Here is an 18,625-nt window from a genome sequence, read left to right as displayed (position 1 = left end):
AATGTCAACAGCCACCTCAGGGCTGGCTGAAGTTGAGGCATACCCTCAGAATTCTGGGCTTTGTTTTTGTTTTTCAAGCAACCTATGCCTTAGATCTCCCCTGAGGAAGCTCTGTTTTAATCTTTAATTAATTAATTAATATTTATTCAAAGTAGCTTGTTGGTTCTTTACTAAATTAATGATGCAGTAAAACCATCCTTTAATGCTTTATTTGAGAAGCCCCTTTTACAACCACTGCAGATAATATATTTACAGAACCAGGAGGATCATTTTACAATTTAAAATCATTATAGAGATTTATCGCTGCACCACTGCTTGAGCATGAATAGCCCACCAATTATAATATTATAACTTTTTCCCCCCACAGGGGTAAAGCACCATCTGTTTTATTATGTAGTTACAAGGAACTCTGCCGCTGATGGTGAGGGCTCTGGGTACTGTTTACCACATGGGGGGTCAGGGATCTCTTTGAGAATCTTCTGACAGCTATAGGCACTCTCTCCAGAAATATGAATATATGGATATGCACTATTTAAGGGGCTTCACAGAATCCTTCCACCCCCAAAAGAAAAAAGAAAAAAAGCCCATTGGTGGACCTCCTTTATCCCGGGATGCATTTTCTTTTTCTTTCCTGCCTCTTTATTTAGACAGCGAGTAGTGCTAGCAGCTGGTCTTCGAATTATTTTATAACCCTGGGGTAGCTGGATCCTGCCCTAAACACAGAGACTCTCCTGCCTCATGTTGATGATGGCTCCTGGCTTATTTGGTAGAACAATGCACTTTAATCTGTCTTCCAAGCTTTGTGGTTTTGCTGCAACTATACAAATTCACTGATGTGTAAATTCTATAACATCAGTTCTCAAATTGAAAGGAGGAGATACATTTGGGAGATATTTTCAAAGAACTGATTTGTTTTTCCTTCAGAAGACCTCAAGGTTAAGATTTAAGGAATTTCCATAACTAAAAGTTTGGCTCTGCTGTTCCTTTGTATGATTCTATTTCTTTTTTAGTGGTTAATTTTCTTCCTGTTGGTCATAGAGACATACAGAACACTAGCTTTTCAGGCTGTGGGGAGTGGGAAGGCCAAAGCTGAGCATGGCAGTGGCCACGTCCTGGTGCCACTGCCAGGGGCAGAACAGTGTTTCAGTTAGTGATGCGAGAAAGGTGATGTTTGCCACTGTGTGAAAATCATCAGCAGCTGTTGGAAGAAAAGAATTGGCCAGATTTAAAGAGATGATGATGATGATGATTTTGCTCAGTGTCATGAAACCAAAAGCTAGGTCTGTGCTCTACTATGAAGAGTTAAAACAGTGCCCTCGTCTGTTTCTCATCATCATTTATTTCTCCAGCACTAAACAGCTAGGCATGGAGGAAAGGGGGGAAAAAAGTGTGTCATCAACTAAATGGTGTTAATTTGCGGAAAGTTTACACTGCTTTCTCTCTGTTCGTCTGGTGCTTAGCCATGCAAAACATCCGTGGAGAGTCTGCCTACGGATGCCAGCACGAGGGCCAAATTCATTCTCGCCTGAGGAGAAGCAGCAGCCAGATTGATTTTTGAGGCTGTGCTGTTCTCTCCATAATTACTTCTATGTGAACAGGCCTTCTGGTTCCTGGTCAAAATAGCACTTTCTCATTATTGCCTTTTTTTTTTTTTAAAGATTGTCATTATTTATGTTCTATAAAATGTGTGAAAGAGGATGGAGCTTGGGTGAAAGATCAGAGGGAGTCTAATCCTATTTCATCTTCTGAAAGCCACCGTGCTCTCGGGACTTGAAGGAGGTGGGCTTTTTTTAATTGGGTTTTAGATTTTTATTTGTGGGTATTTGAAAAAAAAACACAGACACACAATCAAATCAAGTGGTTTCTGGGAAAATGACATGATTGGGCACTTCCTCAGTAGGGAGGAGTATCTGCTTTGCACTGAGCAGCCCTTTCATGCTTCTTCAAACGGTTCTACAAGTGTAACTTTAAAAAATAATACCCAATGATAAAGCTGTTTTAGCAATGTTATAAACTCTTTAAAAAAAGGGGGAATTATTAACAAAGACCAATAAGGGAAAAACATATATTTGGTTATATATCATATAACCATTTCTTAATTTACATCTTAAATTACTATCCTGATGACATAATGGTGGTTACCTTGGTTACAAATCCTTTCATCTAGAGTTTGGAGAATTCTCACTGTGTCTAGAAAATTAGTTCATGTGAAAGAATCACTTCTTGCAACTAATGTGTGTCTGTAGTGGCCGATGACTTGGCTTTTGGCTTTTGAAATCACTTTCTTGATTTGGCCACTTCTTAGCTGGAAACAGTTGTTTATTTACAGGGTCCGCAGTGGTTATTAATGAACACCAGCTATACATTGGCTTTTCTATCATATCTTTTTGAGGCTCAACTGAGCCACAGAGACTTGGGAAAACCAACAAAACAAGTAGGGATTGAGGTCAGGGAATGGAAAACTGAAGAAAGCAATAACTTGAGACAGCAAGGCCTTCAGCAGCGGGGCGTCCCACCCCCTCAACCCCCCCCTGCCCCCCACTTAAGTTTTGATCAAAGCCAGCCTTTTTTTACTACAAACATCCCTCACCTTCCTCCTCTGCTCTGTTGCGTGCTTCTGCTAGTGTGAGTCACCCTGTCCCCACTCTGTCCCCTTCCACAGAGCGCCCACTCCTCCAGTCCTTGAAGGCTCTGCTCCAGTGCTCCTTGGGAACCAGGGAGGGCAGTGTGCTGGCTGCACGCTTTCCCTCTTTCTCACTGAGCCGGGCACACGCACACTTTTACCAACAGGCGGCCTCCAGGTAGCCACACCGTGCAGCGGGAATTTCCATGACCTTCGCCACACCTGATCTTTCCAGGCTCTCCCAAGGTGCCTTAGTCACAGCGTGTGAAGCTCATTCACTCAGCCAGTCATGAGTAACTCAAGGAACAGGAGGCCATATCTTCCTGTTTGTTCCCTAAACTCACTCTCGGCCTCCCACGTCTTCCGTCTGCTGTGGGGAGCTGGAGGCCAAGCAGGGAATGGGGGGACTGGCCTTAGCTGTCCTGGACAGACCTCAGTGGCCTGGGTAGAGGCGGCAAAGGTGAGCTGGTTCATCCAAATGGCAGTGATACACCAACGCCCATTCCTGGGAGCCTGGAGCACTGGAGGTTGAAGGGCACCCACCTGACCCCATTTCTCCCCATCCTCAGTCTCCCTCTCATGAAATGACTATCTTTGACCACCCATCCTGGAAGGACAGAAAAAGGTTTGCCTACCTTAATTTTCTTCCCCCTCCCTCCCATCCCCCCAAGCAATGAACGATGTTCTAGTTCTTTCTTCACTTTCCTGTTGGAATGCCATCCACTAGCTTGTGTTTGTCTCACTTTTAGTCAGGTGCTATAAGGGCAAGTATTAGCTCATTGACCCTGTAAGTTAAAAAATGACATTTTATTATTTGGTTGTGTGGCAATATTCATTGGTACTGAGAGTCAATGCATTCTTTCAAAATATATGAAAAATTTGTTTACTGTACAATTCAGTCCTGCTTGCTTTCTCTCTGTTCTAATGGGGCTCCTTTTGGAAGAGTTTCATTTGTAAGTCATTCTAAGTAACTTTCAAGCATGATTCAGAATGGAACTATTAAATACTGCTTCCCTTCCTCTATCATCATATACTCAGTTTCTTCCAAATGCCTAAAACAGAGCTTGCATTTCCATAAAAAGGAAAATCACATGAGAAGCATATGGGTTAAATATAAAATAAGTTTTTAAAAAATTCCAAAAGAACTCAGTGTAGCCTGGGTAGTTTGAGTGTATTTGTGTATATTTTTAGTTTTGTTCCTTGGGAGAAAATCTACATGACAATTGGGTGGTATTATTTGGCATAGTTCTTGTGATTTAATATTCATATGTTATGCATTTTAAACAACCTAATAAGTTTTTGGGAAGAAGAGTGTGTATTACCTTGCTTAAAGATGTGAATTCTCTTAGAGATTGAGTTCTTAAAATGACGCTTGTTTCCTCTGCCCAAGAAAGAGAGATTCCATGGAGCCGCCATGTCAAGCATGGACTTAGCGAAGTGTAGACATCTTTCTGATTATGAAGGGACACTTCATTTGTCCATTGTTTCTGTTGACTTCAATGCTTTTTTTTTTTTAATTTTTTTCAATGCTATTTTTAACCGTCTCAAGTTACCTGAAAAATTTGCTAGTTATGTCACATTAAATATTAATGTTACCCCCAAAACACATTTCAAATGTTACAAATTCTTCAAAATTTCTAATTTAATAAAATTCCTCATGCATTCTGGCTCTCAAATCCCACTTTTTGGTAGCTTCAAATACAATTCCCAGTCACCTTGTGTTGAAAGATGAGTAGACCATTTTGACATCCTGATTATCTGATTGTGAAGTCTGTAGCTTAAACCACTGCACTGCTGCCATCAAATTGGTGATTGATCGCCAATCAAATTATTGATTTCATTTGTTTACTGTATGTTGGAGACTCTCCAGTGAACCATAGAATAAGGGGTCTGGGATAGTTGACTTCTCTGACTGAGCGAGGGGCAGTGGCCAGGCCAGGTCCAGAAAGTTCTATGGGCAGGGACAGTAGGGTTGGTGCAGCAGGTGATGGCTACCTTGGCCTGTGAGTCCCCTCCTTTCTGCGAGTTGTCTCCAAAATATGCTATTTTCACTATCCCTGATTCTTTTGTGAGGAAAGCTCTTTCCTTCATATACTTCCAACTCCATCTATTTTCTCAAGAGAAAATGTTAAAGTCAATGCCAGGAGGAGCCCAGTAGGGGAAGGCTCTCAGAAAGACAGCCAAGGAAAGTAAGGAAGAAGGGAGTGATAGACTCTTGCTTTGCTTGTATTCCTGGAGGCCAAATGGACTATAAAAGTCTGAGGCCTTTGTAAGGCATCTTGGATGAGCCTCATGTACACCATCCTTCCCTTTTCATATTTCCCCTTACCAGCTACCAACATGGTCTGGGTCCCCCCTAACAGCAGAACAACCCAGGGCTTCCTTGGCACTCAGTGGAAAGACTTACCCCTTTGGGGAAGGTACCAACTATAGAAGTCATGGCAACCATGCTGAAAGGGAGGCCTCCTTAGCACCCACATAATCATGCAGCTTGCTGACATGGGGACCCATTGACTTGCCCTCTTTGGCAGGCTTGCATAACCCTATAAAACCTTTCTGTCCTAAAAAGTAAAAAGCAAACTTTAAGGAATTCTTTGCTATTGAGAAGGACCATTCAGCACTGAGGTATATTATAGGATAAGAATATTACCAGCTCATTCTAAACCTTGATCTACTCCATTGCTATGGGCAAGTCATAGCTTGAGAAACAAGACCACAAGGGGTTTAGTGCAGAGCTGTATAGATGAATGTTCAAACCAGTGACAGTCATAATGATGAATTATTTTGGCAAACAAGAGTTGATTAGACTTTTGAAGGAAAGTGCCCTCTCAGTCTTCAAGATGTGTTGAGATCCTCCAACAAGACACGGATGGAAAAGTAACATTACTGCCTGGCACATTCCACCCATCTCTTTCCCTGTGAGTTCCACGCACACCAATACTACCTCCTGGGAGTAGTAATGCCTTTAGTGCACTGTGACTCATTCTCTGCGATTTCCTGAACATTTTCAAATCCATCATCTCATTTGACCCTTACGCCATCCTGTGGGTGTTCATTCATTCATTTATTCTTTCATGTAACAGGTATTGTGTGATGCTCTGTGAGGCTGCACACTGCCAGGCTAGCAGGGCTTGAAACTTGATTTTCATTTGACAAACAAGCAGACTGAAATCTGGAAAGGTGTTAGGTGGCTTGTCCCAAATCCCACAGCTAGGGAGGGCTGAGCAGGACCAGACCAGAGCTTCCAGATCCCTGCTCACTCCTCTGTCCCTCCCTTCTTATCCTCCTGTACTCATCCCTTTAGCTGAGGTTTTAGTGGCTGCTGGAGTACAGGAGGATAAGAAGTGGGGAGTGACAGAGGAGCGAACAGGGGTCTGGAAGCTCTGGTTGAGCACCTTCTGCTCTTTGGAGACCACACCACCAGGATGACATTGACATTATTTGATGACTGGCAGGTGAATCTGCATTAGGACAAGTCATGAAAAAAGAAGGCTGTTTGACAGTTTCCATCTTTGTGGCAGTGTCAGGAGAAGGGGGAGAAAGAAGCAAGACTGGAATGGTCAGATGCAAAGTAGCTTCGAGCTGGTGTTTGCAATGCAGCCAGCCCGGCATGAAGGAAGCACTCAATAAACTCTGGATTTGGGGTGGTGTTTCTATTAGAATTGTTACTACAATGGGTGCTCTCTTAACCTGTGTACTCTTTTTTTTTTTTTTAACCTGTGTACTCCTAACCATAGATTAGTATACATTCTTTTCTCCCTCTGTAGAGTAAGCTGATGGAAGCCCTTAGTACACTGATTACTCACAATTAATGGGTCCCTCTAGAATACCCAGGTCCTTCTGCTCCCACTTGGTGAATGGCTGCACTTACTAAATCTGTGGGTGCTGCAAATGTGAGCTGGTCCTATTAAAACTGGTAAGCTGGTAAAAAGAAGTATGTTTGATAAGCATGAGAACTGTTTCTATGAACACCGTTCAGTGTTTTGGGACTATTTAAAGAATGAGTTGCTCAGCTCTTTTTGCTGTTGAAGCTGAGGTGGGTGAGACAAGTACGTTCAGGGAAGACAACTCTAGAAGGATTCTGCACTTAGACTGCTTGGTAGGTGGCTTGGTTCTCATGCCACTTAAAAGACACCAGAACTCGAGACTGGAGGCAAAGCATTAAAGGTATCATTGATTTCTCAAAGGGACTCAGTGCTACATCAGAGAGTTAGTGTAGAATGTTTCACAGCAAATGACAGGTGGCTTGAACATCAGGGAAACGTATCATAGGGTCCGTGTTTTGGTGGCACTAGTAGAGAGCCTCTGCAACTCAGTGTCTTGCCAAACACTGAGTTCTTTATCAGTGCAGAAAATCAGATTCACAAACACTTCTGCAATATTGAAAGTATCCAACTTATAAGAGTTGCCTCCAAAAAGAGTGACACTATATTAAAGCATCAGTGTGGGGCAAGAACCCAGAGCAATACTCGTAAGAGCTGCCTGCCACTCAGGACCTGCTACATCATTTCCAGAGCTCAGTGAAAAATGAAAACGTGCAAAAATTAATCAGAAATCCAGGATGATGACAGCAGAGCATTAAATCAAGCCTGGCCTTCTGAGGGCAAGGTGCCGTTAACTGCACAGGCCACGTGCCCATGAAGCTCTGCTGCCACTGTCAGTCATTGGCAGATCAGTAGAGCTTTTTTTTTTTTTTATTTTTTATTCTTATTTATTTTTTATTTTATGATAGCCACAGAGAGAGAGAGAGAGAGGCAGAGACACAGGCAGAGGGAGAAGCAGGCTCCATGCACCGGGAGCCCGACGTGGGATTCGATCCCGGGTCTCCAGGATCGCGCCCTGGGCCAAAGGCAGGCGCCAAACCGCTGCGCCACCCAGGGATCCCCTCAGTAGAGCTTTTTAAGGAAGTTCAGTCTGTACTAGTTTACTACCCTCATAAAAGGTCAGCATAGACGGAATGGGCTTGGACTTGGTCGAAGGTGGTTTTTGTCATTAATTGTGCCTTGAGTAAAAAAAAAAAAGCACATGTAAAGAATAAAATTGTGTTAGAATCTTACACTCTTAGATAACTTTTCTTTATATCCTTATTGTCAGGAATTTATTTATTTATTTATTTATGATTTTTATTTATTTATTAAGATTTTTATTGGGGATCCCTGGATAGCTCAGCGGTTTAGCACCTGCCTTTGGCCCAGGGTGCAATCCTGGAGTCCCGGGATCGAGTCCCACATCGGGCTCCTGGCGGCATGGAGCCTGCTTCTCCCTCCTCCTGTGCCTCTGCCTCATTCTCTCTCTATGTCTATCATGAATAAATAAAAAAAAGATTTTTATTTATTCATGAGAGAGAGAGAGAGGCAGAGACACAGGCACAGGGAATAGCAGGCTCCATGCAGGGAGCCTGATGTGGGACTCGATCCCGGGTCTCCAGGATCAAGCCCTGGGCTGAAGGCGGCACTAAACCGCTGAGCCACCCGGGCTGCCCTTGTCAGGAATTTAAAGGCTTTGTTCTGGTCTATCCCCCCATTCTGTTGCCACCTCCCCACAAAGAATAATATTCTTGATCCAGCCTATGAGTGAAAGGACTCTGAAATGTTTAAATATAGGCGAAAGGATTTGAGTTCCATTTTAGAAAAGAGAAAAAGAGAATACAGATCCTATAGAGTATATCAAAGATATTGTTTGCTATGAAGTAATTGACATGGGTTAAAATACTAAACAAGATCTTGATGTGCAAGATAATAAAAGAAGGGGGGGGGCGGCTATTACTTGAGCCCAGACAAATTGAAGATTCTGACCAGGAAGAAGAGAAACAACAATGGATTCATGATGATGATTTGTTGGGAAATGAAATTTAAAATGAAGGAGAAATAGTATGTATCATGACCTATGTAGATAAATCTCTACATATCTTCTATGAAGAGGATGAAGAAGATGGGAGATAAATTCAAAGGCATAAGTCAATCACCCAGTGGCTCTGTGTAGCTCTACATTCTACTGAAAAACAACAAAACCAGCAATCAGTGATGTTGTAATTAAGACTAGAAGAACTATACTGAGAAAATAATAATTTTTTAAAAAAAGATTTTATGTATTTATTCACGAGAGACTCACAGAGAGAGGCAGAGACACAGACAGAGAGAGAAGCAGGCTCCCTGCAGGGAGCCCGATGTGGGACTCAATCCAGGGACTCCAGGATCACGCCCTGAGCCAGACAGACGCTCAACCGCTGAGCCACCTAGGCTTCCCAGGGAAATCATACTTTTAAACAGGTTTTGAATTGCTGTTTTTTTTTTTTAAGATTTTATTTATTTATTTATTTATTCATGAGAGACATGGAGAGAGAGAGGCAGAGACACAGGCAGAGGGAGAAGCAGGCTCCATGCAGGGAGCCCAATGCAGGATCCCAGGATCATGCCCCAGGCCAAGGCAGGTGCTAAGCCACTGAGCCACCTGGTGTCCCTGAATTGCTGCTTTTTTTTTTTTTTTTGAATTGTTGCTTTTATTAAACAAACATGGTATGTTTAAATTAGACTAGAATGTTGATGGTTTACTCATACTGTTGTTAATTGACATCTGTTAACTAGCTAGTGATCTCTCCACCGGGAGGACTTCCGTGTCCTCCCTCATCCTGCTGCCCCCACAGGAGAAGCGCTGCTATCAGCTCTGGGTCAGTAGTTGCTGAGCCACTTGGAGAAGTCATTTGCAAGTCCATATCCTAAACGTCTTTTTAAACTCAAGATATATAACTTAACATTCACACTGGTTATTTTTAGAAAGGGCCATATGTGTTGGCTGATGGTAGTGTTTTTTTTTTTTTTTTTCACATTAACCTCATGATCTTAATTTCCACTTTCTATGGCTTTAGTGTGGAATGAGAAACTGTAGACATTTTCAAAGCAAATTGAGTGCAAGATCCTTCTGCACTTTCATGTGTTTTCTTTCTTTTTTCCAACAATTTTCTTGCCCATACCAGTTGCACAGTACCAGTTCAGCAATTTGTTGATATTGTCTTTTGAGTTGAGTGACTCACTTTTATTGGGGTCCTTGCAAAGCAGTCACTTGAGTTTTTACAGTAACCTTTCCCCCTTTTTAATCACACTTACATTTCACCACTTTACAGAATAGTTAATTAGATATCCTAAAGAGTGCAACTGGTAAAAACAGAACTGAGAGCCAACTTGTAACTGGTGAGAGCAGAAAGACATAGACATACGAGAAAGTAGATCCCTAGCGTAGAGTACATGGTACGTTAGGAACATCTCTTGTATATTCAGAGGAAATGGAGGACATGGAGCCATCCGGCTAACTGGTGAACGGAAACACTGGCTGGCCTCTTCCATGTTGTTTGGGGGTCATTAGGCAAATAAATCCCAGCACCCCCTATCTGAAATACAACCCATACAACTGCCTAGGAGAGAAATAGCATGAGTCATAAGTCTTTTCAATTTGTCGCTCACATTTGATAGCTCTGTTTTCATTTGAAATCCTTACAGTTTCATGGGTCACTGGACGTCCATCTCAGCTTTTCTGAAGATACCTTGTGGGTGGAGGGAAGGCTCCCCAAAGGGATTTACTGTAGGCTTTTGGTATTTTAGTCAGACCACCCAAAACATCCCTTCCAAATTTGGGGGAAATCTCTTATTGTGTAGTGGTGATAGTTAATTTGTATAAATTTTACAAAGCTGGGTCCAAGTAGATGAGAAAAAAAAATGAGGAAGTTAACAGTGAGGAGTCATTTTGATATTCACCTCTTCTCCTCAGAATGAAAGATTCTGTTTTGATACTGAGTGGTGGGACATTTCTGCCTGCTTGGTTTAGGGCACTTATTTTCACCTAGGACATTTCTAGACTATCATCAGCCTTTAAAATAGACGAGTAGTAAGAGTAGCAAGTTTCCTAACATTTGTTGAACTTTCTATTGGTTTCCAAATGGCCCATCAATTAGAGACCAATCAGATCTAGTGACTCACAAAGAAGTGATGGTTGGAACCCCCTAGGAACAAAACACCCCCAAGGGTTCAGAAGGAAAGAGTGATTTGGGGAATTTATTCTTTTTTTTTTTTTTCTTTTTCCATTTTAGTCTTACGAATCCCTTTTGTTGAAGGAGTTAAGAAGAAAGTGTTATGGAAATGATTTAACCTCTGCTAAATAACTGAGCCTGGGCGGTCCCATGGCCCTCCAGGGCTGACTGTTAGGGACCCCCGTGGAAGGCACAACGATGTGACAATGTGGTCAGAGAGGAGGCTTTGCTGGTGGGCTCCCGGGTCCCATCAGGCTGTGTGTGACCTTCCCTCCAGCCCGGGTTCCCTTACTGATGCATTCGACCACAGCCAGGCCTGTGGCTCTCCCGCACGCACACCCTTCTGCAGGTGACACCTGCACCTGTCCTCAGCCTGCCACCCCGTGTGCTCTCCTGCCAGAGTCCCGCGTGGCAAAGGACGAGCCTGGAGCACGGTGGCGGTCTTGCTTCTCCTCGGTCGCCTCCTCTCCCCCCTCCTTCCTCTGTCACCCCGGCCTGGTGCGTTGACACCGAAGGAGCCGCTGGGAGTGTCCGACGCACTTAGAGACGGTGTCGGGAGGGGAGGGGAGGGGGGAGGGGAGGCCCGGCCTGTTTCCTGGGGAAGCTTCCCGCTCACGAGGCCAAGCCCCCGCCCAGAACCGACGACTCACCCTCTGCGTGTTCTCTCTCCCCCTTGTAGGAAATGTGACTGGAAACAGTAACTCCACGTTTATTTCCAGCGGGCAGGTGATGAACTTCAAGGGCGACATCATCGTGGTCTACGTCAGCCAGAGCTCCCAGGAGGGCGCGGCGGGCCCGGGCGGCGGCGCGGGGGAGCCGGTGGGCCGCCCGGTGCAGGAGGAGAGCTCGCCGCGCTGCGACTCGTTCGCCGGCCTCGGGCCGCGCTTCCCGGACCCGTGCGCAGGCCTGGACGCGCGCCCCGGCGGGGGGCTGCAGCAGCGCGGCGCCCCCGGGCCCCCCCAGGCCTCGCGGCCGGTGCAGGAGCAGGGCCAGGCCCAGGCGCAGGCCCAGGCCCAGGCCGAGGACCAGGCCCAGGCCCAGGCCCAGGCCCAGGCCCAGGCCCGCGCGCCGCGCTGAGCGCCCGGGACCCGCAGCGGCTCTCGGCTCTCGGCTCTCGGCTCTCGGCGGCCGCCACCCGCCACCCGCCACCCGGGGACCGCGCCCCCACCGCGCCTGCGCCGGGAGGTGGGGGCACGGGGGGGCCCTCGCACCTGCGCCGGGAGGTGGGGGCAAGGGGGAACCCTCGCACCTGCACCTGGGCGGGGCCGGGGACGGCGCGCACCTGCGCCTGGGCAGGGCCCGGGACAGCCAGGAGTTGGGGGGGGATAGCAGAGCCCTCGCACCTACGCCTGGGCGGGGCCGGGGCGGCCGGGAGTTGGGGGGGATGGGGGAGCCCTCGCACCTGCGCCGGGAGGTGGGGGCAAGGGGGAACTCTCGCACCTGCACCGGGGCAGGGCCGGGGACAGCCAGGTGTGTGGGGGGATAGGAGAGCCCTCGCACCTGCACCTGGGCGGGGCCTGAGACAGCCAGGAGCTGGGGGGGTGGATAGCAGAGCCCTCGCACCTGCGCCTGGGCAGGGCCTGGGACAGCCAGGAGTTGGGGGGATAGGAGAGCCCTCGCACCTACACCTGGGCGGGGCCGGGGACGGCGCGCACCTGCGCCTGGGCAGGGCCTGGGACAGCCAGGAATTGGGGGGGCATAGCGGAGCCCTCGCACCTACGCCTGGGCGGGGCCGGGGCGGCCGGGAGTTGGGGGGGATGGGGGAGCCCTCGCACCTGCGCCGGGGCGGGGGCCGGGATTTGCGCCCGGATGGCCCTCCCATCCGGTACATCCACGTCAGATGACCTGACATTCTGCGCCCACCTTGCTCTTTGTAGAATCGGGCACTTTTTAAAAGCCTGCATTTGTTATGACCATTCACGGACACCCACAGTCACGTATCAGCTGAGGACACAGGTACACGTCACTCCACTTTTTACCTCCTTTTAGGGTTTTACTCCGTCCCCTCCCATTCACCACCATCGTTTCATCAGTAGTTTGTCTATGGCATCTGTTTTAATGATTGTTCTGTTCTCTTTGGGTCGGTTCTTTTATTTGTATTTCATTTCCATTACACTTTTGTTAATATTCTCCCCCCCCCCTTTTGTTTTTACTATGTAAGGATTTTCTTGAAAATTCCCCTAAGGATGCTGGCCTTCTTTACGTAATTTCTTTGGCACCCCTTCTTGCAAGCAGGTTGCCTGCGTTTTGGTGATGGCTTTTTTGGGGGGCAGGGAAGTCTGTACTAAGCACTTTTGGTGAAAAGGCCAGGCCTGTGAAGCCTGGAGGGAGGCTCAGGGAGCAAATGGAGGGACTTTTCTTTTTTGAAAAAATTTTCTATGTTCTCCTTTTTGGTTGCAGCTTGGCATTCCTATTTTTGATATCTCTCTCAAAAATACGTGGAAAAGAAAGGACACGGGATAGCCTGAGTACAGGGTGACAAGCTGCCAGGGAAGTTCAAGAAAGAAGGGATGGGAGCACCTGGGTAGCTCGGTCCATTAAGCATCCCACTTTTGCTTCCTTCTCAGGTCATGATCTCAGGGGCTCAGTCTGCTTGAGATTCTCTGTCGCCCTCTGCACCCCCCATAAATAAATAATTTTTTTAAGAAGGGATAAAGCTGAAAAGCTTAATTTACCTTTTCTTTTTCTAGATAATGGCATGAGTGTGTTCAGGCAATAGGCCCTATATTCTTCCTAAATAATTGTGCATTGTAAGTTAGCCTTGTAGAAGTGGAAAACATTTCTGTGATTTTTCCAAAGCCTCTTAATTAAAAACCAGATCCTCATATTGTGAATTTAAGAAAATTTATCATAGAGATATGTTTCTCTTAGATCAGCCCTCTTGTGGAGAAACAGCTGAGTCAGATTGAAAGGAATGGCCTGGGTTACTCTATCTGTTGCGTTTTTGCTCTCGTATACCAAAGAAAAGTTAAAATACCCAAGCACATTAAAATTAATTTTGTGTATCTGGCAGGTTTTAAGAGTGCTAGTAGTGGTCGCTGTCCAAACGTAAATGGCCACAGGTGCCCAGCTGAAGGAATGACTATGGAATGACCATTGGTCACTGGTTTCTCCCTACTGGTTGCAGATCTCTTGCAAATGCTAGAATAGTAGCAGTCAATCATGATTTTTTTTTCTTTTTTAAGAGAGAGCATGGCTGGGGGTCAGGGGAGAGGTGGAGGGCAAGGGAAGGAGAATCTTAAACAGGCTTCATGCCCAGTGCAGAGCCAGATGCCGGGTTCCATCTCCCCACCCCGAGATCATGACCCGAGCCAAAATTAAGAATCGGATGTTTAACTGGCTGAGCTGCCCAGGCACCCCTCAATTATTATTTTTAATGAAGAAGCAGAGGGTGGCTCTATAATTTCTTGGATTCCTTAGCTACATAAAAAGCTTCAGGAAGTAAGTGCACTGCTGGGATGATTAGTGTGTGGGAATTTACTATCTGTTCTGCCCATTTAGTTAACACCCATCCAAAGAGAGATGTTATAAAAATAGAAGAAACCATTATATCTTTTGATATGGAACATATTAAACAGACAAAATATGGTTCACAGAGTAGAATGCTAAGCTAAAGACCAGAGTTTCTACTGTGACTGTCATCGTCTCACGGATACTACTTTTACCTTTCTGTACTTTCATATTTCTTTCTATAAAAAAGCACTAGTGATCATTTTTGACACTTTCCATTTCCAGAGATAACAAAAGGATGCTACAGTGAATGTTTAGGTATCTTGAGCACAATAAAAGGTGCTAAATAAATAAGAATCTACTTTCAGAAAAAAAGTAGTACTCTTTCCCACCCTGATCCCTACATTCGATATTGATCCAAAGACATTTAAATGACAGAGATGTATGGCAAATAGAGGTCTGTGTCTATGTATTACTGAGATGTATGTGACAAATATCAGCAGAATAAAATGACAATAATGGAAAAATGTTTGGGGAATGTGATAAAGAGATTATTAAACTTAGAGTTGACCATAAAACCTTGCTTGAATAGGGCTCTTTGTAAAATAATCTATGTGACTTTTTTCTGATCTCTGTGGTATGCTGTGGTGTCAGATGTTGGTCATATTATTTCTTATTGGTGGAAACCCTCCAGAACAGAGTGGGGACAGAAAATACTTTGCTTTGACGCTCTAGCTGCTGTTGATCTCATAAGAAAATTCTTTAAAATACAGGTTGGCTGTGCAGTGAAAGAGTTGAAAGGGAAATGGAGTCTAGGGTCTCCTGCCCACATTTAACTCCACTACCAGAAGAAGGAAGAATTCATTTCTCTCTCTACCTGTAAGTGCAAAGAGCAGTTCGAATGTGATGTACTGGAAGCTTCCTGCGGCAGGAGGAAGGGGAGTTCCTGCCACGTAGTAAGCACCGCACAATTTAGTAGCTGAAAGCAACCACCATTTAGCTCCCAGTTCTGGGGGTTGGCTCAGCTTGGTTGGTTCTTCAGCCCTGGGTGAGCCTGGTGAGGCTTGCTTACCCACGTACAGGCTGGCTGGGGTTAGCTGGGCCACACTGATCCCTCCTTCGCGGGCCCAGCAAGCTAGTCCGTCTGGCCTTCCTCTCTGGTGGGGGCAGGCTTCAGAGAGAGCAAGTGTGCCAGGCTTTTTGAGGTCCAGGCTCAAACTGGAATGCTGTCACTTCTGCTACACTCTGTTGGCCAAAGCAAGACACAGGGGCAGCCCAGATTCAAGAGTTGGGGGAAATAGACCCCCAGCTCTTAACAGGAAGGCTTGAAGAGTGATATAGGGAGAGGGATGGTTGGATGCAAGGGGGGGGGGGGAAGAATGAGTCCCCTTTACCATCTGTTTACCACCGGAGACGTAGTGTTCAGAATAAAATGCTCCCAGAGCACATCTAGGAGCAGGAGAGGGATGTTTCCAGCCCCTAAAGAGCGCTTCCATCTCTGGTGATCACATTCCTTCGAAGGAGAGAACTGTGGATTCCTACAGAGAGACACCCACATCCACATTTAAGTAATGAAATTCCTACCAAAGCCAAATATACATGGTCGGGGAACCGGGTCTGCTGCACTACTGCATTCCACTGGCATTGAAAAGCGACTGTTAAAAAAAAAAAAAAAAGAAAAAGAAAGAAGAAAGAAAAAGAAAGAAAGAAAGAAAGAAAGAAAGAAAGAAAGAAAGAAAGAAAGAAAGAAAGAAAGAAAGAAAGAAAAAAAGAAAAGCGACTGTTCGTAAAGTCAAGAAAACTGGTGAGACACTTGGGTAGAGGAACCTGTTAGATAAACAGGTAAAAGATGTCACGTTCACTCTTTATGCTGACTCAACAAAGTCTTTATGGTTAGGTACTGGGTAAAAGAGTGAGCTGGAGCAAAGGTTCTGTCTCTGGTGGAAGAGGTGTCATTTTGAAACGTCTGCTCTTTGGCAGTCTGAGGGTACCTGACTCCCCTTGGCCAACTGCTTTAGGGAGCTGTGGGGTGCTCTGGGCACCACTTGCACAACCCCCTTTGAGGAGAGGAACTAAGCATTCACAGGCCTAAACATTTAGTTGGTGAGTCACTTTTATTTAGTGTGGTTTTTATGCTTGAGCCCTGAGCATCCCTGAGAAAGGAGCTGAGAGTCCTAAGAGATCTGGGGACATCCTAGAGAGCTAGGGAAGACTTCAGACATTACTTTGCTCCAGGGCAGCAGAGGAGCTGCTGGGAAGAGGTCATCTGTGGGATTCTTGCCACCATGCGCCACGCCATCCCCACCCCCAACCACTGCCAAGGAAGGGCTGTGTTGGTTCATGAACAGACTGCCTTGCCACAACCATAGCTTTGCCAAAAAGAGGTGGGGACCTAAAATCGTGCAGAGGTGGGGCCAGCAGCAGGCACAGCACAGGCGAAATCACTGAAGCCAAGCCCAGAGGTGCAGGGGGCCACAGATCTTGGGAACCCTGGACTGACACTCCCATGGTGGCCCCCATTGAAGAACTGCCTCCCTTGGTCAAACGACCTAGTGTCCCCCCCAAGGTTTGAACAAGAGGAGCACAGAATACATTTCCAAGTGGGGAGGGACGCCTAAATGACCTCCGATTGTGACCCTTGATTCAATTCACCTTGGCTTCTCATGATCTTGTGAGCCTGACTCTCTCTCTCTCTCTCTCTCTCTCATTAATGCTCAGTTACCTTGACCCCAGGGTGAAGTTGGGACTTGTGCTTAGTTAACGTCTTTTTCCCCCACCCCCCTTAGTAAAACGGACATGCAGGAACACTTTCCAAAAAAAAAAAAAAAAAAAAATCTCCACTTAAGAGTAAGATTACCAGTAGCATAAAAGTTAACAACGACAAATTCCAGGACGTTTACAGTAACTCCGTGCTACCACGAGGCGCTGCAGAAGTTCCCCTGGTCCCCTGTGTGATGGAATAGAAGAGTTGCCATCAGACCTGGAGTTGAGACTCAGCCCTGCTGTTTCCTGACTTCCCTCCTGTAGCTTTCCTTCTTAGCTTCATTTCTCACGTGTGTAAATTGAAGATAACCACGTTAGTTTATGGGGCTGGTGCCAGGATCACACGGGCTGAGGGACAACCATGTACCAGCAGAGCTCCTAGAAGATGCCAGTTGTAGAGATCCATCTGTTACATGTCATTTTCCCTCGTCTCTTACAGCTGTCCATTCCTGGTCACAGCGGTGGCCCCAGGCGTCATGTCCACTTCCTGAGTTGAGCCACATAACCGTGAACTAACTCTACTGCCCACCTCGGGCACCTTCCCACTCTTTGAAATGAGGTCCCGAGGGGTATGGCTTTTCCATCATAAACCCACAAGACTGTGCTAGCTGACCCAAAGTTGTCACCTTACGACATCACACAAGGAGGGAAGGGGGCGTATGCCATGTGGTTACCCAATATGCAGCTTTAACTGGCCAGTACAATTAGGATGGCTCCCAGTGGGCCTTTCTCTCTTGGCCTCTGACATTTGGGGAGAGTGAAGGATACCAGGATGTGCAGGTTGAAAGGCTGTTTCTTTTTCTCCCAGTGTCTCTGATGTCTCTCCCAGTTTGAGAGGATAATAAATTGGCCACGGGCTTGGAAGTGGTGGCTCTATAGGCCCAAGCTCCTTTGGGCAGGAACTGGGGCCCTTCACTGTGACCCAGGCTCTTGATTTCTTATGGGCAGGTGGAGCTCTGGAAACAAGGCTGTGTGGACTAAAGTCACGAGAAAAACGATATTCTTATGATAAGACTCTTACGAGTTGTCTTAATTTAGGCAGAGGAAGTAAATCATCTTACCCTAAAATGGAATAGCAAATTCAACTTACTGGCTTTCATGGCCTATTTCAATAAAAAAGGAACCATGAAAAAAATATTTAAGGTTCTTAAAAGAGCTTTTTCTAAATATTTACTCTGTCACTGGAAAGACAAACATAATTTTTCTATCAGGTTTATTGAGTTTGTGATTTATATCCAGTAAGATTCATCCCTTTTTAGGTATACAGTTTTTTTATAAGTCTTGACAACAATTTATAGTTGTGTAACCACCACAATCAAGATAGAGACTGTTTTCAGCACCCTTGAATTTCATGTTTCCTTTTGTAATCCATCCTCTCTATGCTGCTCTCACCCCCTGGCAATAGCTATCTATTCTGTCTTTATAGTTTTGCCTTTTCCAGAATGTCATATAAATGGAATCCATCTGAGTTTGGCTTCTTCCAGCAGAATGCCCTTGGGCTCCATCCAAGTTGTTGGGTGCATCAGTAGCTGGTTCCTTCTGATTGCTGAGTAGTATTCCGTGGTATGGATGTACCACAGTTTATCTCTTCACCAACATTCAGATTCTTTCCAGTTTGGGGCAATTACAAATAAAATCTCTATAAAAACTTGTGTGGATGCGTGTTTTCATTTCTCCTAAGAGTGGGATTGTGGGATCATATATATATAAATGAAATTGCAAAATTGTTTTTCTAACTGGCTGTACAATTTTGCATTCACATCAGCAAC

The 18,625-nt window shown here is 45.6% G+C and overlaps 1 protein-coding gene across 3 annotated transcripts in view; it reads left to right on the top strand.

Annotated features, from left to right (window-relative positions):
- Positions 1 to 18,625, top strand: part of TNFRSF11A (TNF receptor superfamily member 11a) — a 75,534-nt gene that overhangs the window by 40,661 nt on the left and 16,248 nt on the right. For 2 of the 3 annotated variants that reach the window (XM_077891081.1, XM_077891074.1), the window contains exon 10: positions 11,323 to 11,735. The exons of the other annotated variant lie outside the window; for it this stretch is intronic. In XM_077891081.1, the coding sequence (XP_077747207.1) occupies positions 11,323 to 11,720 (398 nt within the window). In that variant the 3' untranslated portion in view covers positions 11,721 to 11,735. Of the gene's footprint in view, positions 1 to 11,322; positions 11,736 to 18,625 lie in introns of those variants that run through there. 3 annotated transcript variants of the gene reach the window in all.

The sequence above is a fragment of the Canis aureus genome, chromosome 1 (genome assembly GCF_053574225.1).
Source record: "Canis aureus isolate CA01 chromosome 1, VMU_Caureus_v.1.0, whole genome shotgun sequence".
Lineage (NCBI taxonomy): Eukaryota > Metazoa > Chordata > Mammalia > Carnivora > Canidae > Canis > Canis aureus.
This window is presented reverse-complemented; position numbering and strand designations above follow the sequence as displayed.